This window comes from Lepidothrix coronata, unplaced genomic scaffold, assembly GCF_001604755.1.
Source record: "Lepidothrix coronata isolate B3197 unplaced genomic scaffold, Lepidothrix_coronata-1.0 Scaffold235, whole genome shotgun sequence".
NCBI classification, from domain to species: Eukaryota; Metazoa; Chordata; class Aves; order Passeriformes; family Pipridae; genus Lepidothrix; species Lepidothrix coronata.
In genome coordinates, this window is record NW_016690415.1 from 436,732 (window position 1) to 461,655 (window position 24,924).

At 42.3% G+C, this 24,924-nt stretch overlaps 1 protein-coding gene across 1 annotated transcript in view; it reads left to right on the plus strand.

The window, feature by feature from the left end:
* The first annotated feature begins 2,631 nt into the window (after positions 1-2,631).
* Positions 2,632-24,924, plus strand: part of ZBTB10 (zinc finger and BTB domain containing 10) — a 29,308-nt gene continuing 7,015 nt past the window's right edge. Inside the window, exons 1-4 of the mRNA XM_017834592.1 lie at positions 2,632-3,558; positions 10,592-11,489; positions 21,174-21,347; positions 23,346-23,521. Coding sequence (XP_017690081.1) covers positions 2,632-3,558; positions 10,592-11,489; positions 21,174-21,347; positions 23,346-23,521 — 2,175 coding nt within the window. The remainder of the gene's footprint in view (positions 3,559-10,591; positions 11,490-21,173; positions 21,348-23,345; positions 23,522-24,924) is intronic.

Sequence of the window (24,924 nt, forward strand, 5' to 3'; positions counted from 1 at the left end):
TCCTCCAATCTAAATTATTTTATGATTCCGTATTGATCCAGTAGCACTCTAGATTACCTGCTGTAATCAAATAACACTTCCTTGCACTTTACAACAAGGACCCTACAGCTCATTATCCTACCATTCCTCCTGTGTACTTGGCAGTTCATTCCTGGATGCCCACTGGTACATTTTTAACAGACCAGTCATGGGTGCACTTTATGTTCTCCGAGATCACAAGCAGTTTGCTCCGTAAATGTGAATCCCAGCAGGGATTCTTAATGCAAACTTTCTGTGTACAGTCACTGCAATCTGCACTTATTGAAACATATGAGAAATAATCTACACCGCCAAACATTTCTTTAAAAACAATACAAAGCAGGCAAGAAATTCTAACGTAGGTTTGTCAGCTGACAAACACCAACAGACAAGGATCAAGTACAACAGGAATGCAAAACCATCGACACATCACCAAACCTAAAAGTTTATGAAGTACGGGTCTGTTTTGTGTTTTATGGAGGTTGTATCGTGGGAACCCTTCCCTTCAATGGACCCAGAGATGAATCATTACCTCCACCCTGTGCCCCAGCGAGGCACGGCAAATTTAAAAATGCTTTTCTTTCCCTTCACGAGTCTGTCCCCTTGCCCAGATTTAGACTACCTTTCTCTTCTGGAAATCTCATACTGCCTTTTACAGTTTTTTTGTTTCTCCATGACTGACTCTCCCCTCCTCTCCCCCCTAGAATTTTAAAAAGACTTTCTTAATCTTTCCAGATTATAAATTAATGTTCTACCACATATCTCCTTTTCCAAGTAACTCTTTGGAAGAAAGAAATCATTCCTGTTTACAGAATTTTTACAGTATTCTTGCAAAGGCTTCTCAAATGTTTAAGTTCAGGTAAAGTGTCTCTCTGTGTATTTCCAGGCCAAGACACAGGGGTATATATTTTTTTGCTACTGAATATATTACGACATACACAACAGTGACAAAACTGCACTTCTTCAGCTGGAAGATTCCATCACTCTCCCTCTCTGAGAGACTTTGTTATCTATAGTACTGGGTCTGGCCAGGGTGGAGTTAATTTTCTTCTTAGCAGGCTGGATGGGGCTGTGGTCCAGACCTGTGGTTGCACAGCATTGAGACCTTTTCTGGTCCACCCCAGTGAACAAACTTGGGGTGCCAAAGAGGTGGGGAGGTGACACAGCTGAGCCAAGGAGAGCGGTACTCCACGCTGTGTAACATTGTGCTCCAGGGTGGAACAGAAAAGGGTGTTTAGGGAAGTTAACCACCTTTTTCTTGGGAACTGGGCAGGCATTGGTCTACCCACAGGGGGTGGACAGTGACTGCCTGAGCATCACTTGTTCTGTTTTCCTTCTCTCGTCTCTCGCTTTTTCACTTACTAAGCTGTTCCATATCTTGACCTATGAGTTTTCTTGCTTTTCCTTTTATGATCCCTCGCACCACTGGGTGTGAGGGAAAAGCAAGTGAGCAGCAGTGCCATTCTCAGTTGCCTGATGGGCAAGTATCTGAATAGTGTGCCAAGAGGATGGAGCCAGGTTCTTCTCAGTGGTGCCAAGCAATAAGACGAGGCAGTGGGCAGACACTGATGAACAGGATGTTCCATCTGAGGCAGAACTTCTTTACTGTGCGGGTGACCGAGCACTGGAACAGGTTGCCCAGAGAGGCTGTGGAGAGTCCCTCACTGAAGATATTCAAGAACCGTCTGGATGCAATCCTGTGCCATGTGCTCTGGGATGCCTCTGTTTGGGCAGGGAGGTTGGACCAGATGACCCACTGTGGTGCCCTCCAACCTGACCAACTCTGACTCTCTGTAACCCACTGGGGTCACCCGGTGGGGTCACCCGGTGGGGTCGCCCCACGGCTCCTGCCCGCCGCCCTCCCACCGCTCCCTAGACCTGCCCAGCGGGATGCCTCCTCCCCGGATGCCGCTCCCGCTCCCGCCGCGCCTCGCGCCTCCGCCCGCGGCGGGCCCCGCCCCGCCGGCACGTGCCGATAACGGTACCGCCGCTCCCGCCCCGCGGCCGCGGCCCCTCGGGACCCGCCGTGTCCCCCTTCCCTGTCTCACTGCTTCTGGCAGCGGAGCGGGCAGGCTGAGGCCCCTCGGTGCGGGGGAGCGAGGGAGGGAGCTGGGAGGAAGGAAAGGAGGGAGGGCAGGTGGGAGTGGGAGGGTCACCCCCGTTCCCCCTCCCCTCCCACCCCTGGGCGGACGGGGCGGGGCGGGCGGCGCGTGACGCGACGCGGCCGAGGCGCGCGCCCGCCCCCCGCCGCCCCCCCCTCCTGCTCCTGCCCGCCCCCCGCTCGCGCCCCCCCTCCCCTCCCCTCCCCTGCGGCGGCGGCGGGCGGCGGCCGCGGTGCATTGTGGGCGCAGCCCGTTGTTCATTTGCCACCCGACCCGATCCGGGGCCTGTCGGGACGGAAGCGCCGCCGCCGAGCGATCGAGCGGGATCCATTGTGGGCAGCCCCGCGCCCGCCGCGATCCAGGCCGGACCCGGGGCAGTGGGGAGCGAGCGGCCGCGCTTCGCCTCTTTCGGCCGCCGCCCCCGCGCGGCAGCCGGGCGCCTCCTTCCCCCGCCCCGTTCCCGCGGCGGACGGAGCGCTCGGCCGGGCGGGGGGCGCGGGGCGCGCCCGCCATGTTCGCGGAGATAAACCGGCGGACGCTCGCGTTCCGCGGCGGCGGCCTCGTCACCCCCGCGGCGGCCCCTTCGGCGGCGGGGGCCGAGGCCTGGGAGCGGCAGGACCCCGAGGCGCTGAACGGGCGCGGGGCGGACGAGGAGGCGGAGCTGGAGGGGCTGGAGGCCGAGGAGCTGGAGGCCGCCGCCGCCGCCGAGGAGAAGGAGCTGCTGCTGCCCCAGGACGCGGCGTCGCCCCCCGCCGCCGCCGGTCCCATGTTCGCCGAGAGAAACCGCCGGACTCTGGCCTTCCGCGGCGGCGGGGGGCTCCTGGGCGCCCACCCCGCCGCTAACAATGGCTGCGAGGCCGCGGCCTGGCCGCGGAAGCACTTCAATGGGCGGGGGGCGGACGAGGAGATGGAGCTGGAAGGCGCGGAGGGGCTGGAACCGGAGGGGCTGCTGGAGGGCAAGGAGCTCGTCCAGGACGGGGGCTCGCTGAGTGACAGCAGCGACGATGAGGAGGACGGCGAAGGGGGCAGCCTGGGCGACGGCAGCGGCGCCGAGGGCGGCAGCTGTAGCAGCAGCCGGCGGTCGGGGGGCGACGGCGGGGACGAGGCGGAGGGCAGTGGCGAGGGGGAGAGCATCAGGCATTTCCCGCTGGCCAGGCCCAAGTCTCTGCTGCAGAAGCTGCACATCTCCTTCCAGGGCTCCTGGCTCAAGGAGTTCCCGTGGCTCTACTACTGCCAAGAGACCGGCCTCATGTCCTGCGCCTGGTGTACTGCGGCCGCGGCCGCTGCCGCGCCCCCCGAGCTGATCATGGCCGGCGGGCCCCTGCCCGGGGGGCACGACGAACTCTGCAAGGGCACCCGCAACTACAAGCGCACCCTGCTGCTGCGGCACCACCTCTCCGCTGAGCATCGCCTCAACGAGCCCGGCAGCGCCGAGCAGGTACGGCGCGGCATGGGGATAGCCATGGGCATGGGCAGGGGGGCGGCGGGGAGGGACGGGGCGGTCCCGGCTTCCCCTTTCGTATAGGTGGGGATTTTCCGTGCCCACGTGTGTGAAGTTTTTTTACGTGACTGCCCATGGTGGCGGTTGTTGCCCGGCGGGCTGGGCACACCGCAGTGGTCTCGGTCGCCGACTCCGGAGCGGGAGAGGAGCCCCCTCACTCTGGGATTTGGGGCGGCTGTCGCGCTGGATGCGGGCAGGCACGTGGCACGCAGGCACACAAACACAGCCCGAGCCGTGGCTGTTCGTGTCTGTGCCCGATTCCCGTTATCCGTCTGGCGCTGGTATGTGCCGCTTCCATTCGTTCATCTGTTTATCTCGTGAAGCTAAACCGGCGATGTGGGAAAAAAAGTTGCGCAGGAATCCCAGTGTCACAGCACTGATTTAAATACGCTCGTTACAACTTCCTCCTGCGGTACGGGCGGAGGGAGGGCAGTGTCCGGCCAGCGACCGCCTGTGAAACTGGGACTCGCTAGCGTGAAATTGGAATTGCGATACCGCGCTTAGCGGTACGGCCGTGGAGCGCTAATCGGATAACTCCGTATACTCAAGTTCCTCGCATTTAAATCTTTTTTTGCCGATTGCGTTGCTTTGGATTGAGTTGCTGAGCAAGAAGTTTGCAGTCGCTTGGTGTGTGTTTGAGATAAACATGCGGTTTCCTGAAAGCCGTGTTACTATGCCAGAGCTCCTCTAACGCTTTAGGAGTAGTGAAACTCTTCTTCCCGTTCTGGCTGAACTTAAAATCATCGCGTTTCCTGGCTGCTCTCATGAATGAGGCAGGGCTTGCTCTAGAACATACGTGGATGAAAAGCCCCTAAAGAATACTCGTTCGGAATCCGCAGCGTTCTGCAGCCTTTTCTCCTAGGATGAAAGTTCGTTCGCTCGATCGCCTCGTTGGCGTTAAACTTGCCTCCGGGCATTAGGTAGTGTGCCTCAGGTTAGGCCAGTCCTTGAATTGTTAGGCTGTTAGCCGGAATTAATCCCCCATCGCTCCGTTTTTCCCCATTTAGAACTCAGTTTTAATCACGACACTCACCTTGGCTGTATAGCTTTGTCTGGAGCCCGAAATGTAACGCGGTAGTTATATTGAGTTTAATGCTTGAGCGCTTTAAGGAGCTCAGGGTACCTTGGACAAGAGCTGTGATTCAAATGTTTGGGTAGGATATCAGGATGACTGATAAAATGTTAGGTGAACGTAGGTTTTCTTAGAGCTACTTGGAAAAGGTATGCAAGTTTTATGTGAAACGGCTGCGGGACTGCAAGAAGAACCTTATGGTGCACAAATACAGGTTATCAAAAATATTGGGTTTGGATTTACAAATGCAGCATTCACCTTCGTGATTAATACTGCCTTTTCAGTGAGTGTGTTTCTAAGGCAGCTACTGTTACTTTCACAGCAGTAGGTCGTCCAGTCTGCGTTTGCTATTCACTCTGCAGTGTTTTAGCCAAACGCACTTTCAGTAACTTGTTTCTAATTATGAAACTTTCATTCTTAGTTTCTTTTACCTCTTTATATCTGAAAATGTTAATTTTTGCATAACGTTATCACAGCATATTCCTTACTGTCTTGTTGCCTAGTTCCTGACTTCGAGTTGTGAATGATTAACCATGTAGAGGTATGTTCTGTCACTGTGTAGCCTCCTGTGTTAGTAGATGCTGCTAATTCCTGCTGCCTTTGGAATTTTCTCACTCCATTTAAGGTGAATTTAAATAAAACCTATTCCAAGCATTTTTTCCTAGTTAATTTACTAGTTTGCTCTTTCTGTCCTCCTATCCCTAGTCTGGTGTAGAACTGTTAAATACCTGGAGAGTAGAAGGAGGACAGAATATTGGCTTGTTATCACAGTAGCCTAAGAGTTAATATAAGTATGTATTTGAAGATTGTAAGTGTTTATTTGAAGACCTTTCATTGTCATGGGAAGCTTTGTAAAAATGAGCCTCTGCTTTTATACCGCTGATGGTTTAAGAAAAAGTATTTGTAGTAGTTGTAATAATAAACTAAACGGTAGGATAGATGAGTCAGTGGTTCTTTTGCATTGTATTAAAGATAAGGTTTGGGTAAAGGTAGCTGTACAGAGATTGGTGTTTTCAAGTAGAAAACAGTCCTCTCTGCATCCCTCTGCAATTACATTTTGGAGGGAAGGAATTGCGTTTTTTCAGGAGTCAGTGTAGTTTTCTTTGTGGTGCACTTCCAGGTTACACTTGCTTTATCAAAAATCTGATTAAGAATCTCTGTTTTCTTTCCACTTCTATGTTTAGTTTCCGTATCCTTTCATACTTTTAATGGCACTTGAATTTCTTTTGATACGTATGTTTAAATTAATACCAAAACAATAGCCCCATTTTTTTCCTTAATGCCATGATACCAGATCCTTGGAACAAAAGTAGGTAATTTGTACCCTGACTGTATTTCCAACATACATAATGAGGCAGCAAAGCCGTTTAGATTTAATGAAACTTTGGAGAGATCTTTCAGCCTTTGTGTTAGAGACAGCGCACATGTATTCTGGACTTGACAAGCCTCAACTGCAGGGCATGTTTAGCAGCTGCTAATAAACATATGGCAAAGTGCCACTGTTCAAGTGCAGAAAGGAAATTGTAGGTGTTAAGACAGTAAAGCGGTGGAAGTTTCTATAGGTCTGTTGGATATTACACTCGTGAAGAAATGAGTGATGATTTCAGTTTATTTTTGGGATACATTTAATTTGGAATGCCAAAATACATCACAAGTGGTTGCAGCTGCTGTAATTCAAGGGTATTGAGCTGTCAGATGATACTTCTCTCTAAGACCAAATTCTTGGCTTTTTTTCTATTCCAATTTTTAAAATAATCTGTCTCCATATTAAAGCTTAAGGAAATCTATCATCACCTTGAATTACCTTTGTTTTTTTAATAAATGGACTGTTGTGTTGCAAATATTTTAAGAAATGAATGCTTACTGGGAAACCACTGCAAAATATTTTAATTCTTTGATGAATTTAGGTCCATAAAATGCAGACTTATTGGCTGCTGGGGGTTCCTACCCTCAAACCAGCTTCTTAAAACATTTTCTCTCTGGACATAATTTGAAGCTAAGCTTTGGAAATACTGCCAGAAAAGCTTTCTCCAGCCTAACAGGAATGTTGGTTTAAAGCAGAAGTTCTCCAAAAGGAGGAAGGCCTTTGATGTGTTATTTTTTCCATGTGAACTGTAATTGTTTGCTTTATGTGAGCAGTGATGAATGTAAGTCGTGCTTCAGATGTAAGAGTTACATTACAGTGTTCTAAGTTAACTTCTTAACTTACTCTTAGGAGAGCAAAATGTTGAGGAGGAAGTCAGAGTAAGTACTATTATTTACTGTATTTTCATGTAGTGTTTCTACCTGATCTTGAATTCCTCAATTTGATATTAATGGAACAATTTTAAATTGCTGAGTTTTCTGTGAGAGATGCTGTGGCTTGTACAATGGCAGCAGGGCATCATTTTGAGATCCTTTTCCTCTGTAGCTGCACGTGGTTAAGGAGCTACTAATAGCTTATTTTGTTGTAATATCCATTTGTCAGGACAAGAATTAATTTGGGGGCATAGGGAACCTGCTGTAGAGTAAGATGTGGTAGTGGGGATGGGATTACAAAAATGTGGCATGATTCCTTTTCGTATACATACAGCTGAGAAAGAATCTGTGGTTAGATTGGTTTGGGTATTTTTTTTCTTCTTCCTGCCCTTGCTGTTCTTTTCCGAGGGACAGAATATGCTGATGGAACAGGAGGAGAAAGAAAAACAGGTTTCTTATAGCAGTTTTTGATCATCTGTTTCTGCTCCTATTAGCTTTTAGGCAAGTTTAATTATTGAATTATACATATAAAATAGTAATACATCTTTGGGTGTATTCAGGAGATCTCAGCTATTCAAAACTGAGCATAATATTAGTTTCCTTGAGTAGTCTCTGTTCTATTAGACTGCTTCTCAGTCTCACCCACAGAAAGAAGTTTTTGAGTTAGAATGCAGTAAATTCCATAAATTGAAATGAAATTGTGCTGATTCTTATCTTACATTTCTTACTAGTTTTTTATTAAAAGGATAAGGTGGTTTGATGTTGAGATAGGTGATGGGAATACGTGGTCTGTATTCTGAAAATATAATTGACATCTAAGCAAATCCCATTACTTTGTGGTTCTCATCAGAAAAACAGAACAGAGGATGTACTGTGTCAGTAACAGAAGTTTGCAAATATACTGTGTTCCTGTAATTATTTTCTGCACCTTGCTTCCTGTTGAACTGTATAGTATTTTTTCCTGTACAAATGTTTAAAACACTCTAAGTGATATAATTTGGTTTTTTTTTTCATTTTCCTCATAGCAAATGTCAATTTTACTTGTCACACTTGGTGTACATATGTTTGGTAACTGTTCAGATGTCAGGACTCTATTTCATTTGAGTTGTGGCATTAGGGTTAGCTGCTTCCGTACCAGCAGTTAAACAGTTGTTTCTAATACTGCAGTTAGTTTTAAAAATGTTTCAGTAAACCTGTGAGACTGATCTCTTCCCCCAACACACACCCCTATAGCTTGGACATCAGTTATGTAATATCTCTTTTTTTTTTTTTTTCCCTTCAACCTTCTGGTCTGCTCATAAGTTAAGATTTCAGTCTTGCATTTCTGTATTGCATTTGTGATCTGCATCTTCTTTATCATGCTGGCTTATCCTTTTCTCAGGAAACAAAAAAACCCCACATTGTAAAAATCAATTTTTTTTTTCACCCCAGCTTGACTGGGTATGTATACTTGCTCTATGTTAAAATGTACTCTATCTCCATTCTTTAATCAGACATTTGTCAAAATTAAAGAACTGCTGCAGATTGTTGTGAGGTGGTTTTTTTTGGTTTTGTGGGTTTTTGTGTGTGTGTGTGTGTTTTTTTTAATTTATGTGGTATTTAACGTGTTCTCAGAGAATGAAATTGGCAGCTATCATAGCATCTACCTAACACTTACTGTGTGAGGTGCAAGTCACTGATGATTGACGAGAGTGACAACACTTCAGGGTACCATAATTTTCATCTTAATCTGATCCAACGTCAGTGTAATTGGTGTTTTGAAACTATGCAGTGCTCCATTGCTGGATTGACAGGAAGCTAGTCCAGATCTGAAATCTGCTGAGAACTAAGAGTGACAGACTTGGCTGTCATATGTTTGAGGCATACTCTGTTTCAGAGCTCTGATCTGAAGGAGTGCTTGGGATTTATCGGAGTACACAGAAAAAACTAAGCTGACGTTTCGTAAAGAATGGTTGCTTGTTTTTACATAGAAACCTAATTGCTTTTATTCCTACCTCTTCACTGAACTCTTTGTCTGAGAAGGGTAGAGATCCAGAAGCAGCTTGAATGTGATAGCAAACTGAAATGATTTCTCAGGAGATGCTGAAGTGGCAGTTTCTGTTTTGGTTATACTGGGCATTATTGGCTGCTTATAGGTGTAAACAGCATTTTAGATGTAGTTACAGCCTCAGTTGTCATTCCAGTGATCCACGCTGGGATTATGGTTTGAGGTGATTTAATCTACTAATTCCTGTGTGGTAGAAAACTACTTTTTTAGTATATATACCTGGTTTCTGCTGTAGTCCCAAATTAAGGGTAGTGCTTTTCTGCACCATATATTTTAGCCCCAGTATAGATTATGGGGTCACGACAGTGTTAACATTTACCTTCTTAATGCTGATTTTGACCTATAATGTTGAGGCTGTTGACCTTTAACAGTACCTCTAGCTCCCAAGTCAGTGAGATGTTTTATTAAATGTGGGGAGAAAATAGTGTTGTAGCTTGCAAAATCTGATCTTCTCTCATCCTAAACCATATTGGAGCCATCCACTTTTGAACTCTACTTATTTGTTAGGGAAGAAGAGAAATATTGGAGATCCAGTATAAAATAGACTCTGCTGTAGTCTCTGCTCTTGATGGCAGCATATGTCAACCCATATAAGTATGGTCTCAAGTATGCCAGTCTGTGTTGTTTTCTGCTTTCCCCTAGCAGCTCTGAAGCATCATTTTCTAAATGCTCTAAAATCCGGTTCAGATCTCTTGATGCTTACCAGCCTCTCACTGTCTGAACTAATTTTTAATAATGACTTATTTCTGGCTGATAATGTCAGCTTTTAGCAACATTTTGAAGCTGTGTTTGAGATCACATCTTAAAAATGCTGCATCTGTAAAATATGTACCAGTTAAAGGTGTTGCCACTGGAAAGTTTCTGTGAAGTTTGATTCAGGAAAGTCTTACTTAAGTAATTTAATTGAAGCTTAAGTATTTCTTTTGGTCGTCTGCAGTATTGTCTACTTGCCATCTGATACTGTTTCTGTTTAATCCTAAACCTGCCCCAGTTAGAAAGTAGAAGGTAAATGTTTAATTTGTAGAACTGTATAAGAAATGTATCTGCTATTATATCTACTCCAGCAACATGTTTTCTTTAAAACATTCAAGACAGATTGGGAGATACAGCTCTAAGCCTTAGGTATTCTTATCTCAGCATGAGAAAACATTTAGTCAGTTATCAGGATTCTGCTTATTTGTTGAAGTGGAGATTTCTAGGGAAGAATAAGTGTTTGGATATGTAAGAATCCTCTAGTTAAATCTTCGGAAAGAGAGGCTCCTGAGTCTTTTATATATGTGGGTTAAGAATAACAAGTACCTCACACTCAACTAAATCTTTCCTTACTTTTGGCTGAAATTTCACTTCCTTTGCCCTGAAGGAAAATCTGCTAGTTCATTTTGTTTCAGATTTGGGGGTGGAAGGTGCAGAACGAGATCATGACTCTTAGTTTTCAAAAATAGCTTGTTAATTACATATTCCTGTCTGCCTTTGTGACCAAGAACATAAATAACAAAAAATTGTTTGATTAAAGTTATCTTCTTAAGATTATTTTCATATCCTTATTGTAGTGTTGGAGGATTAAGAAGGGCGTTCACCAAGCACTAATTATGTTTGTGATCTTTTAATTGCAGGAGGCGGAGTTACCATCAGAACTGAACAATGAAGGATACTGTGATTTTAACAGTAGGCCAAACGAGAACTCTTACTGCTATCAGCTCCTGCAAGAGCTCAACGAGCAGAGGAAGAAAGGCATTCTTTGTGATGTTAATATTGTGGTGAGTGGGAGGGTCTTCAGAGCTCACAAGAACATCCTGGTTGCAGGCAGCCGCTTCTTTAAGACTCTCTATTGCTTTACAAACAAAGAAAGCCGGAACCAAACCACTGTTACCTATTTAGACGTTGTTGCTGTTCAAGGTTTTTCTGTCATCTTGGACTTCTTATATTCTGGTAACCTCGTGCTTACGAGCCAAAATGCCATTGAAGTGATGTCGGTGGCCAGCTACCTTCAGATGACGGAGGTTGTCCAGTCCTGCCGCAACTTCATTAAAGATGCCTTAAACATAAGTATAAAATCAGAAGCTCCAGAGACCGTTGTAGTGGATTACAACAGAAGATCTGTTAGTAGGGATGGTTTGTCTCCAAGGGATCAGAAAGTTGCCAGCTTCTGGGCAACACGAAACCTTACCAACTTGGCAAGTAGCATAAAAACTGAGAACGATCCCTACCCAATTGATGAGGGCCAAATGGAAAGCTACCAAATGAATGACTGCAGTTGGGTCCAGGACAGCTCACCTGAAATGGCTGAAAACGAATCTCAAGGTGAGGGAAAAGTTTTTGTGTGGAATGACATGGGTGCACAGGGACAATCAGTTCAAGAACCTGGAAAAGCAAGAAGGAAAAACCAAACTGCAAAGAGATTTATTTATAATATACCACCTAATACTGAAGAGAACTCAGAAGATTGCTCAGTGTTGCAACCGTCAGTCCCATATCCAGAAGAAGATCTGTCATTTATTAAAGAAGAAGCAGGTAAATATTGCTTAATGTGATCGTGTTATTTGAAAACTAAAGTATTGAATGAAGTACCTGACAGTGTAACTCTTATCAAGGTATGTTGGATAGGATTAGTGAAGTCAGCACAGCAATCACGTTACTGAATCATTAATCTGATTCTCTGCCTTGGGGCACAGCAGTGATTTTCTGCTGGGGAGAGTAATGGCAGCGCTGTGCTGTGCAGGATGGAATGTGCTGTTTGCATTTGGTACTTGAATTGGGGATCCTTATCAGCTGGTACAAACTAAAATTCTTACATTCACATTTAGTCTGTGGTGACTATTAGGCACAAAACCAAGGAGTAATAAGTGTTGGCTAATGAATATTAGCTGGTTGCACAGAGAGCAGGGACCTTTATAATTTCCTTCCCTCCACTAGAAAAAGATTTTTCTAGTAATCTCCTTCACCTGAGCATCACTCAGAAAGTGAAGTCAGCATTCTGCTGATTTTTATTATAGGGGTGTCTGGGAACCTACAAGACAGAGTAATCCTGGCTACTATAATAGAAACACTTAAAGCAAGTTTGTGAAACATTGGACAGAGATGCCACAATGACATATATTAGATGGGAATATATTTTTGTTAAACAATGCTTTAAACAAATCCTGAGAGTGACTGAGTTAATAGGATTTTTTTCCTTAAGGATCTATGATTAATGTAAACGGTAGAATAGGGTTAAATATCTGTTTGTTAAACAAATAAGGTCACACAAAGCATTATAAGCAGCAGACTGCTCACGGTGTAATTGGGATCTGGGGCAGTGTAATTAGGTCCAGGGCTTTGTTTTTTAAATTATTATTATACTGTATGAATAGTTGAAGTATGTATTTGAAATACTGTCATTTACCTTTACTGTAATTTGCATCACTTTCTGACGAATTAGCAGTTTTGAAAACGTATTGCAGTTTAGGAGTCAGATTAAAGATAGATTTGAGACATAGCTGGAATTAAATTCTTTAGATGTGTCTGTTTCTAAAGCAGGTTAAAATATATGCCTGCTTGAACCATGAAGGTGGTGTAGATGTCCTCTGTCTCCTCCAGGAGCTCTGCCCCTGCCTATGGGGCTGGAGGCCATAGAGAAGCAGGGGTGCCGCAGTGGGCACGTGGTGACCCCACTGTGCCGTGCACTGCCAACTGGTGACATGACAGTCCCAGTCTGCACTGCTGTGCACTATGGATGTGTACCTCCAGTACAAGATACCTCCCTGTAGTTAGCAAGTAGTGTGACACAACAAAGCAGCTCCGGAGAAGCAGCTGTGCTGAGGAGCTAACATTGTTCTGCAAATGCAGAACAGGGTGTTTGCCTATCTCAAGCCTTCATCTCTCAACTCTGGGTAGATCTGCTTTAGCTATTCTTGGGAGCATGCACTTGTAAAGTGAATTTCCTGATCTTCTCTTACTGTCTAAGCTTTCCTAGCCTGTACAGGATTATTCAAGCTGAAATCACAATAGAAGTTATGTTTCAAAAACATGCCAATTGCTAACAGACCTCAGATCCACAGCACCGGGTTAGATCTAGCCTTAAGTAAAGCACCTTTAGACCCGGATAGTGTGGATGTTGAGTCCTCAGCACCCACACAACAAATCTGCTTGTGCTAGGCTACACTACTCGATATAGTTGCAGTGGCATGAAAAAGGGTCTGGAGCAGGAGCTGAGGACCTGTATATAAATTGCACAAACATCAAATTTCTGACACAATTTAGCATGTGATTTCTGTTTGATTTCTGTGGGGTGGTTATTCAACCTCTTTTACCAGTGGAAATACAGAGAATATATCTACTAAGTGATGTCACTAGCAACAGAAAGAAATACTTGTTTGCCTTCTGTGGAATTCGTATGTGTTCTGTGGAGCTTTCTTGAAGAAATTATGGAGGACATGGGCAGTCAGTAATGATTAAACAAGTTTAGTTCTGTTTTATTTTTTGTGGATTTTTTTTTTTGACAGAAGCACCAAGGTTTTCAGTAGCTTGTTATGCTAAAGAATTAAATTACAAAATACATCCATGTAGCATCTTGGTGAAGAGAACTGTATTGGAGACTAGGGACATAGTGAATGTGTGCTGTGGTGTCTGTCCAAAACCATTTCAAGTTCTGTGACTGAAGGGGGAAGTTTATTTTATTGAGCTGTAAAATACCATCAACTAACAATTTCCTTGGTATTTTCAGAGCATATGTGTTCCCAAGTACATAATTACGTTTTCTGTCAATATTAGAACTCTTGGAAGCCCTATCTAATATTTTTGCAATTATACCTTTTATGAAGTTCTTCTCTGCATGCACATTGTGTGAAGCAAGGAGTGACTGGAAGTAGGGCTTGGTATAATAGCTCACTTTCACCCATACTCTGTGCTTTAGCCTTTGGTGTCCTTTCTCCTCTACTGCTGCGTCTTTCTCTTTGCTCTGCAAGCAGATTCCACTCTCAAACATTCTTCTTTGAACTGCTGCCTCTATGCCCAAGAAGAGGTGGAAGAGGGAGGAGTGGAGCGTTGGAAGAATGTCAAGAATGAGTTGTAGAGTAACCTGCAGGTTATACGATAACTTTTTAGTTTTGGATTAAATTTCTTGTGGAGATGAAAAGCTTACCAAAAATAATATAGGCACTGGGAGGTAAAAATGCAGAGGAAAATATCATCTGGAATAGATACAAGACAATGCTGTGAGAAGAAAAATAAAGAATAGCAAATTCTTACGATGAGAGCTAAAAAGTGCAGTCTCTTTGGTTGCTGAAAGGGAAAGAATGAGCTTCTACTGTTATGCTTTGTCACGTTCTGATGGGAATAACCAACACCAGCTGAGGTTGTGAGCTGTCAGTTACATGCAAAGTGAGTTCCTGTGTCCTCGATTATGGTTTTGGTTGGTCTGGTTCTTTTGTGAGGGGGGGAAAAATACTGTAGATATGGTGGAAGCCTATTTAAGAACACTCCTCTCACTAAAAAAATTATCCCAAAAACCACTTCCTTGATTTCTGTAGTAAATGGACTTGCCAGTTGGGTACAGCTAGATAAGTATTAAGTAATAAACAATAAAAGCTTTCTGAACCATCTGCTATCCCTCTTGTCCCAGTGAAGCAAACATGTTAAACTGCTCCTTGCTGAACGTGAGTTTTCCTACAGGTATCTGTAAGGATATGTCAGCTTCTTCCTTTTACCCGGTGTTGCCAGTGAGTTTATATTTAACACTTTCTCTGTAAAAGTAGCACTTTGATGAACTTCCAGAAAACTCAATAAAGTTGAAATGGATTTGAAATTGCATGTACCATCTTCTATTTACTTATTTTTGCTTAAGCTTTCAAGACTTCTCCAGTTTTAGCTATATTAATTCAAGTAGCTGTTTAACTAAAATATTGAATGTTACTGCCTGTGTCCATGTTTTCCCTTCTAGCTGGTAATCTGCTAAAAAAATCTTTACTGTTTATAGCCCTTGTGCATTCTACAATTAACTGTTTACCATGGTAAAAGTAACTGTGCAGTCAGTCAGCATCTCATAGTCAGTTTCCAGTTCATAAAAGCTCAGTGAATATAATTCATCATATTCTTAATGTTGGTTCTTAGGGGGGTTTTGGTCAATTTTCATCACTTCTTGGATATGTTTTTTGTCTAGGCCTGTTTTGGAGTATATGTGTCCTCTCCTCAGGCTTCAGAACAGCTGTGGAGTATTGCTCATGCTTTGCAGAGCTGATTGTGTTGATTTTTTAGGAGACTTGTATGCAATATTGCAATAGCTTTATGAAACTACATCTGGATTATGTGTTACCTTGATTTTCAGGCCAGTTACTGCTGTGTCATTATTGTGGTAGAGGCAAGGCAAAGGATAACAAGTGCAAGATGAATGCAGCCCTTTGGTGGAACAAGAGGGTTTGTGAACGATTTTGTATGGGTTCTTAAGGAATTTAATTCAGCTTGCTGTAGAAGCAACTACTTTTCAGAAGGATACAAAGAGCCAGCTAAACCTGCTTACAAAAAACATAGTGCTGGTCACAGCTTTTGTTATGATGCAAGGGAGGAGCATAACAACTTGATTAGGACTTTACACTATAGACAGGTAACTTTGAAGAAATCAAGATTGATGGACTTATCTGGAAATGCATGTATTTCTTATAGGGATAAACCTGACTTGATTGAGTTACAAAGGAAAAAAAAAAGCCTAAGAAAACTAAGTGCTTTTCCTGTTTCTCCATGGTAGTATCACTCTCAGCCAGATTTTCCTCAGATCTCCAGCTGATACCCTATTGAAAGATTTTAAGTTCCTTGATGGACCTTTAACCTCTTTTTTGCCCCGTTTCCTATGTAATCTGGTATTGAAGGCCTTGTAGGTTTTTAGAAGTCCTCTAAAGAGAGCACAACATCTGAGGGTCAGTCTCTTCCCCGTTCATTAAACTTACTTCTCCTAGGGATGATCCCAAAGACAAGCAGATTCCCACATTTTCATGGTATGGTCTGTCGTTTACTGTGCAACATGAAGCAATGTTTTGTGTCTCACTGCTGTAAATTTGTTTTTTTGTTTTGTGATTGGTTTGGGGAAGAAGGTTTTGTGGTGTCTACAGACCTTTTCTGCCTGAAAAGCTTTTTTTCTTTTTTGTTTCATGCAATGCATTTACTTAAAAAAAATACCAATCTGAAGTGCTGATTTTTTTCACTTATAAAATAGTGATGATGCTGATGGCAGCAACTCCATAAGTTGAGATGGTACATAAGAGCAACTGACTCCCCCACACATGTGGATGAGGAAACTTTTTAATATCTTCTGTTTCAGTTGTGTAGCCTTTGTGGGAGAGAGATCAGCAAAACAGCTTTCCCTTTCTTGGGAAGGAGTTTTTCAGGGAATGTTTGGTAAGCAAGTTGAAAAGCAAGTGGATGATATGTTTGGCATCAGTTGGTGGTCATCTGGCAGATGATTAGTTGGTGCTAGATCTGACTCCAAAGTCAGGGCAATACACCATTTTTTTTTTGTGAATGAGAAATAAAAATGGAGAGCAGCTGGGAGCAATAGATAAAGTATTAGTATAAGACTGCACTGGCAAAATGTCTTAAGTGTCTGGGGGAGCCTTCTGTTGCAAGAGGAAGCTGAGCAATAACGTGCTTCCGGAATAATCCTTTCCAGAAGAAATGGGGTTAAAGATGTGAGAAATACTCTGGGAACAAAAGGAGTGCAAGATATTCTTTCCCCCACCTTCCTAGTATGTCAGTGTTGACAGTGCTGTTTCTTCTGTCATGTTGCCTAACACATCCAACTCTCTAATAGCAATCCAGATTGTATCAGTAGATTACCACTGCTTTCTTTACAATCCTTGAAAGCTATGGGCTAATTGCTTATCCTGTCTAGTTTCTGTCTTTTTTTAATTGATCTAAATAAGCAGTCAGTGTCAGAAAAGCTGGTAGAAAAAATAGTAGTATTCTCTTTTCTCTTATTTTGGCACTATTTCTAGTGCTAATATGTATACAGAAAAGAGAAGTTCACTACAGACAACTGTATCTAATATGAAGTTTTGTATCTTCTCCCTGAGCTCACCCTCTGTCCATATCCCTTTCTCTAATCGCCTGTTCAGTGACTTCTGTAACTGATCTTCTTCCTTAATCATTCCCTACTCAGTAATGTCTCCCTTTTCTTCCCCCCAGATCAGCATATTTCTGATTACAGAAAAAGAGTGAAACTTGTCAAACTAAGGGCATTTCTGACTCGGATATGTTGTCTTTTTCTGGTGATGCTCCCCTACCTCTTGCCTTCAAAACTGAAAATCGGCGGTTTTAACTCCTGGTTATCCTTTTTCCTGAGAACAAATGCAGTAGAACATACAATTAAGTGGTTGTGTAGGCTTTTACAGCACTAACTTTTATCACACGATTTTATTTTGGACTGTCTGTCTTCTCAGATTGACATCTTGAAAATTTTAGAGCTGATATTTAATCAGCTTATTTGGATTCTGGGTTTTTTTTATTATTTTTAGGTTTGTTGTTGATTTGCTTTTTTAAGATTGTGTTACTGATAGCCTCTCATCTGTGCAGGCTAGAAGAATGGGTAAATGTTTTATATTTGGGTAAATGGTAATGATATTTGTATTATTAACTTATACCTCCTAGAAATCAACTAAACTGTAGAAAGGTATCCTTAGATCAGAGAGGTGTCGTGGTCAGATGGCTTGGTCTGCAGATACAGAACACCATTTCTTCTAATTAGCTTTTTGCTTATTTTTTGTGTTGAAGATCTGCATTATTGCAGTCTATATTTTCCCCCTTTGCACCCCACCCCCAGTCTTCCAGTACAACTATATAGATAGTTGCTTTCAGTCTCCTGTCAAGATCATTTGGGTTAAAGTTGACCAGAACAGGTCAGATGATGACTATCCACAGTTTTGCAAGCAGGTTTCAGAGGGCAGTAGCCCTCTGGGAGGAGGAACTGGAGATGTTAAGAATCACAGGGGTCTTATAATTGGCTCAGCTACAATTGGAAACTTACCTGACTGTCAGCTCTACATCCACCTGGGGAAGCTAGTAGAGGCCAAGTATTGCACTTCCAGCTTCCAGTCTCTGTGTAATTTCTGTCTTACCTGTATGGATCAGCAATTAGATGTTAGAGATGCCTTTTTCGTGGCTTTGTTTTGAACACATTATATGTGTGCTTAATCTAGAAAGTAGGTTTTCTAGGTCAACGAATTATTCTAAGAATAAGCATTAGGTTTAATTATTATCTACTTAGTCCTGTACTATGCAGGGACTGAAGTGTGTGTAGCAACCTCTTATCTCTTGTGGTATCTGTGCTGGTGTTCTTTCACATTATAGTAGGTTTTCTCTTCAAATTGGAAGTAGACAGATTTGGTAGCTACTATTTACACTAGACAACACCTCTTAAATCTGTTTGGCTCTGTGCTGAGTCTTTTATGCTAAGATCTAGACCTATGCACTGATTTGAGCTCCTAACTTCCCTCAAACTTCAATACCAACCTTGTGCATAAATGGTCTGCTAATGTTAAAAGTAGTTCTCCCACAAGAGGGGAAAAAGTAATTTGAAATATTTTCATCACTGACCTTTCACTGTTCAGCTAAAGCTGGATCAGTTCTATTACGGGGGAAAAACCTATATAGAAAAAAATCTAATATTTTAAACAGATTACAAAGATTGTTTTATTTTTTTTTTCTTCTGCTAGATCCTGAAGCCTGTTTTTATTTGCAGGCTTTTAGCCTTAAGATCAAGTCATCTTTGTTCTTTCCAGAACTGTATACATTGCTTCCTCACTAATCCTTTCTTGTGTATTACAGAAGGAAGTTTTGCTGCTCACCTAAAAGGAATGTGTAGTTGGCATGTCTATAGGGTATCTGTGTTCTATTCCTTGAGCTGTTGTGAGATGCCATTGCTGGAGTCCAAATTAGCATAAGGAGTTCTTGCCTCTTTTGGACATAACAGCTATTAGAGTCAGTAATTAAAAAAAAAAAATTTCCTCATTGCTTTGTTTCTTAAAGGAGAGATTTTTTTTCCCCTTTCCACTTCTTTCTTTCTATACCAAAATAGCTAGGTGGAACAGCTAAAATACTGGTATTTCTTTTCCTTCATCTACTCAAGGTCTTGTTCTCTAAAGCTTGGATGGAATGCCTAGTTGGGCAGTTGTGATTCAGCTTTGCTTGTCATTTGCCATTGTCTAATGGATAGGATAGAATTATAAGCTTCCTACTTGTTAGGTGATATCCTTTTGAACTGTTGTCTTATGTTGGAGACAAAACCACTGCTGCCAGCTGTAACACTGCCTGAGCAGTAAATGAAACTGCTGTATATGTCTAATGCTGTGAGGATTTGTAATCCGTACTTTTCTCCAGTAAAACTGTAAGCTGTGAGTGTTTGAGTGTGCAGCTTTTTACTGGCTGCATGAAATTCTAGTTTACCCTAAGGGAATTTCTTTTCCCGAAAAAATCCTTAGAATGAGCAGTGTAGGGATAAAGAAAAAAAGTCTTTGGACTTGTAAAAGGTACAATTTCAGGCTTGAAAACAAAAATGCATCTATTTACTATTAAGCCCTTCTCAAGACTTTTCACAATGGTGACATTGGAAATCCAGTGTGAGGACCCAAGCATCATCCAGACAGATAAAGGAAGTCTGCCAGTTACCACTGTAGTTTGTTTGTTTAACATCTGTTTGCCTGTGAGGAAGGTAATGGATTTATGAGTTCATGTCTTCCAACAGACTCCTGTCTTGGGAACTGGGGGCAAGATTGATTTGCACTCTTGCCAGAAGGGTCTTTGCCCCACAAATACAATTTTTGTCAAATGCCTAGTGCAGCTTCATTGTGTACTATTTGTAGCTGTCTTCTTTGTGCTCTGCAGTAGTGATTCCATGTTCACTGATGTAATTCTTACTTGTTACAAAAGTACAGAATTATCACAGAGTCACAGAATATGCTGAGTTGGAAGGGACCCACAAGAATCATTGAATCCAACCCTTAGCCCTGTACAGGACCATCCCCAAGAGTCACACCATGTGCCTGAGAGTATCATCCACACTCTTCTTGAACTTTGGCAGGTTTGGTGCTGTGACCACTTCCCTGGGGAGCCTGTCCCAGTGCCCAACCACCCTCTGGGTGAAGAACCTCTTTCTGATATCCGACCTAAACCTCCCCTGACACAACTTCAGGCCATTCCCTCGGGTCCTGTCACTGGTCACCACAGAGAAGAGATCAGTGCCTGCCCTCCTCTTCCCCTCACGAGAAAGTTGTAACTGCAATGAGGTCTCCTCTCAGTCTCCCCTTCTCCAGGCTGAATAGATCAAGTGACCTCAGCTGCTCTTCATACGGCTTCCCCTCTAGGTCTTTCATCATGTTCATGGCACTCTTTTGGACACTCTCCAATAGCTTTATATGCTTATTATATTGTGGTGCCCCAAACTGCACACAATATTCAAGGTGAGGCCAGTGCAGAGCAGAATGGGACGATCACCTCCCTTGATCAAGCAAGGATCTTTTTGAGACATCGATCACTTCAGAATGGTTTTGTTCTTTTAAAGAGGAAAAATGGATGCAAAGACAACATGAACTGCATGAAGATCTTGTCCAAAGCCCAAATGTAAATATACAAACCAGTCTTTTAAACTGATATATTCCAAGTAATTATGGTCTGTTGAATTGATGTGGTTATGGAGTAGTGGAGATGATTATTCAGAAAAGGGTTTAGACACAGCTGTAGGATACTTTACATAAATAAAGGTATTTTAAGCACTTTATATATACCACAGAGTTATTTTAAGGCAATAAAAAAAAAAATCATACCTCCAGCAGAAAATGTTTACTTTTGTACCAACTAGACTGCCTGTGGCAGACCAGATGAAGTCACTGCCCAAAGCAGTTATAAAGAGAATCCAGTGGAAAGCCTTGTAGCCCTGTCATGATAATAGTGAAGGAATAAAAATCCTTACAATAAAAGTTCCTGTAGTATGAAAAAGGCTTTGAATTTTTCTCTGGGTGAGGAGAATTGGTGCTGTGGAGAATAGTTCAATGATCTCATTTCACTGAAATTAAGAACGCAGTTATTTCTTAGTTTCAGTATTGAATACTCTGAAAAAGTACTACTATTACTATTTTAAGGTTAGAAACTTCTTTGTCACAGTTAAACAATACATATTTTGCTAAACAGCATGACTGATTAGAACCTGGGAAGCTAAAGTAAGACTGTCTTTAATAGCAACCTCAAGTGACTTCAAGTACGGTCTGCTGCCGGGTACCTCAAGTGACTTCAAGTACGGTCTGCTGCCGGGTACTTCCAGTGACTTCAAGTATGGACTGCTGCCGGGTACTTCTGGTGACTTCAAGTATGGACTGCTGCCAGAATCTTGGCCAAAAGAAGCTTGGGAAAATGGTAAGTATATCTGATGGAGAGAAGTTTCTTTTTTGCCTCTCATAGGGGTTCTTTGTCTTCTGTGTCACTGCTTGTAATATTTGATTAATTTGTTTGAAGGTTTATAAGATTATGTAAACACTTAATCTTCTTCCATGTCATTTGCCTTTCTGGATAATGTAAATATGAGGATTTCCTTGGAGGGAGAAAAAGGAATTCAAATGTATGGAAGAGTAAGAACAGAAAGTGATTTATGTCAGCTCTTTTATTGTGTCTGAATGTGAAGATACCTGAGGTCTTTAATGACCTGATAGCTTCCTCCCCTTTTCTAAGATAATTACAGATCTATGGCGTTTGAAATTGAACACTTGGATGATGGAGGTAAGAAATTAAATATAATTTTAAAAGGAGATCTTGGCATATGTCTCGCTATCAAAATAAAAACTTCATTGCAATAAAGATTTTGAGTTCTGTGCAGCTGTAATTAAGCCTTCTTCTGTCAGTTCAAGCAAGCAATTATCTGTAATTATTTTTCTGTCTGAAAACCTCCCAAAAACACCACTGCATCTAAAACAATTGTTGCTTAAAATATATGAAGTCTTGGATAAAAGGAGGATCTTAAGGCCTGGGTAATAATAATGCTTACCTCTTCTCTGTAACTTTGAGCTATTACTGGGATGTGGTTTATGGTTTACTTTAAATTATTTGGGTTTTTACAGTGGAAGAAATTGGGTCATCAGAAGGTGAAATTTGCTAGCAGTCAAGGGATTAGAACCTGGTCTTAGGGTCTTAAGCCCCATATATCTTACAGCCCTGATGTTGTGCATAGGACTTACTTTTCTTCATATAAGCTATTATGTGACATTATATTGACATGCAGCTTGCCTGAGTACTCCAATATACCAAAGAAAACTTCTGAATGTTAGCAAAACTTAACTTCCATATTATGATGGATTTTGAAGCTCTGAGGAGGCAACTCTAGATGGGTTGGGGCCCATGCCTGTGGCCATGCCTGTGGCCCATGCACGTAACACGCAATAACTTGTGTTTTCTTTCTCCCAGCCTGAAAATGAGAAATTCTTGTTCATAATCATATAGCCTGAGTCAGTGCTTTTTGGGTGCTTCTAGATGGTTATGATTATGTTCATAAATTATCTCACATGTAGTATGTTTTGAGCCAATATCATATTCTCAAAATCATCCTTATATTCCTACGTGGCCTTCTCCACGTCATAGCATCCTGTGTTCTTCTCTTTCACACAGTAATAGGCAGCTGTAGCAAACCTGTTTTGCATATATCCTTTGAGCAAACTGTGTTACCTGTGGTGCAAGGATATGTAAAGAGCTCCCCTCCATCATAAGGAAGAAGTGAGATATTGCTACTTCCGGAAGTTTCTTTTCTGTTCTCAATTTTTTCCTACCGTTAGACCAAAGTAGAAAATAGATAATATATGAACCAATAACTTTCCTTTTCAGCTATTTCAGAATTATGCTACCTCTTAGTGTCCTACTCCTTTTGTCAATATTCATTCTTGCTTAGTTACACCTTTTTTTATTGATTTGTCAAGTCAGATCTTGGCAGACAGTTACTGCACGTAATTCTAAATAGAATATTGGGAGAGGAGATTGTAACTGTCTAAATGCTGCAAAGTTAGAGAGTTTCTAATCCAGAAGAAAATGTTTTCTGGTATAGATGACCTCTAGAAAAGTGGAATACCGCTAAGTTGTAGTTAACTTATTAATGAAATAAGATGGTTTTTCAGAGAATTGATTAGTACTTCTGTAGTAAAAATACTTTGGTTACAAGTAGGTGTTTTTCTAGCAGGATCATACAGGCAGAACTTACCATCATTTGTGATTTCTGCAGACAGGCATTGTCCTGATTTGGCTGATGAAAAGTCATGTGGGTGCTTTATTGTTTTGGCACCTGTTTATTTTTGTGCAACAGGCAGAACATACTGAAATATTTTTTTGTGTGTGTTTCATTGTCTTTTCTCCTGATGGCTTATTATCTTGTAGGCGATTCCTCTGCTTTAATCATGAACAAGTTGAAGTGTCCACACTGTAATTATGTAGCCAAATACAGAAGAACACTAAAGAGACACTTGCTCATTCACACAGGCGTGAGATCTTTCAGTTGTGACATCTGTGGGAAGCTGTTTACACGAAGAGAGCATGTAAAGAGACATTCCTTGGTAGGTAATTGCAAGTGTATGTGTGTCGAGTGGGTTTTTGGGTTTTTTTGCATATTTTGGTAGTTGGAAGAAACGCTATTCTCTGATTTGTCATAATGTAAATTGTTTTATTGTAATCTAAAATGAATGAAGATAAACATCTCTTCGTGATAACTATACATCTTGTATTCTTAATGGAAAATGCAGTGTCAATTAAGAGAGTCACTGGAATTCTAGTAACTTCAAGATTATTTTGAAAGTGACATGATATAAATGCAATATATGTAAGTATTCTGTAGATAACAAAAGGCAGTTTTGGCTTAGTGTTGCTCAGTAGAATAGCACATCTTGTTCTATAATGCTGCATCACCATCTTCTGTGAGGGCACTCTGTTAATTCAGCAACTGCACAATATCTTGAAGTAGTTCTGAAATGTTTATTTCCCAACTAGACAATGCTATAGTATAGTATCTGCTTTAAGATTTAGCAAAGAACGAAAAATATCTGATGCAGAAAGTAAACATCTGTCTGACAGACTACCAATGCCATAATCAGCAGTTCAGCTTGCCCTGTCCTGTGCATGTTGCATAACTCAGGATTTGACTTGAGTACTTGTTTATCTGAGGAGCCAGAGAAAGTGTTATCTGTCTTGGGTATTTTGCAGGTACTTTGTATCTAGTCTGTAAGAAATTGCCTTCATTATGATATTTACTGCACAAAATCCAAGGGGTGTTTTAGGGGAGTAATAAGAACAAGATTGTATTGTTGGTGGAAAAAATAATAACATTTCTCCAAGCTGTGATTTTTTTAAAAAAATCTCATTTTGCAACATGCTTTGTAGATAGACAAAAGAGGTTAGTACATGGAGTGGGGTAAAGTACACTTCTCCAGAATGCTGTACCTGGGTTGGGGCAACACCCCATATCAGTAGAGGCTGGGGGATGAACAGATTGAGAGCAGCCCTGCTGACAGGGACTTGGGGGTGCTGGTGGATGAGAGGTTGGACATGAGTTGGCAATGTGAACTTGCAGCACAGAAAGCCAAGTGTATCCTGGGCTATATCAAAAGCAGCGTGGCCAACAGGTCAAAGGAGGTGATTCTGCCCTCCACTCTGCTCTTTTGAGACCCCACCTGGAGTGCTGCATCCAGCTCTTGGGTCCCCAGCACAGGAAGGACATCAACCTGTTGGATTGGGTCCAGAGGAGGGTCATGAAAATGATTGGAAGGATGGAGCACCTCTCCTTGGAGGAAGGGTCCTTGGGTTTTTTCAACCTGGAGAAGAGAAGGCTTTGGGGAGACCTAATTGCAGCCTTCCAGTACTTAAAAGGAACCTAAAAGAAAAACAGAGAGAGGCTTTTTGCAAGGGCATGTAGTGATGGAACAAGGAGGAATGTATTCAAACTGAAGGCGGATAGGTTTAGATT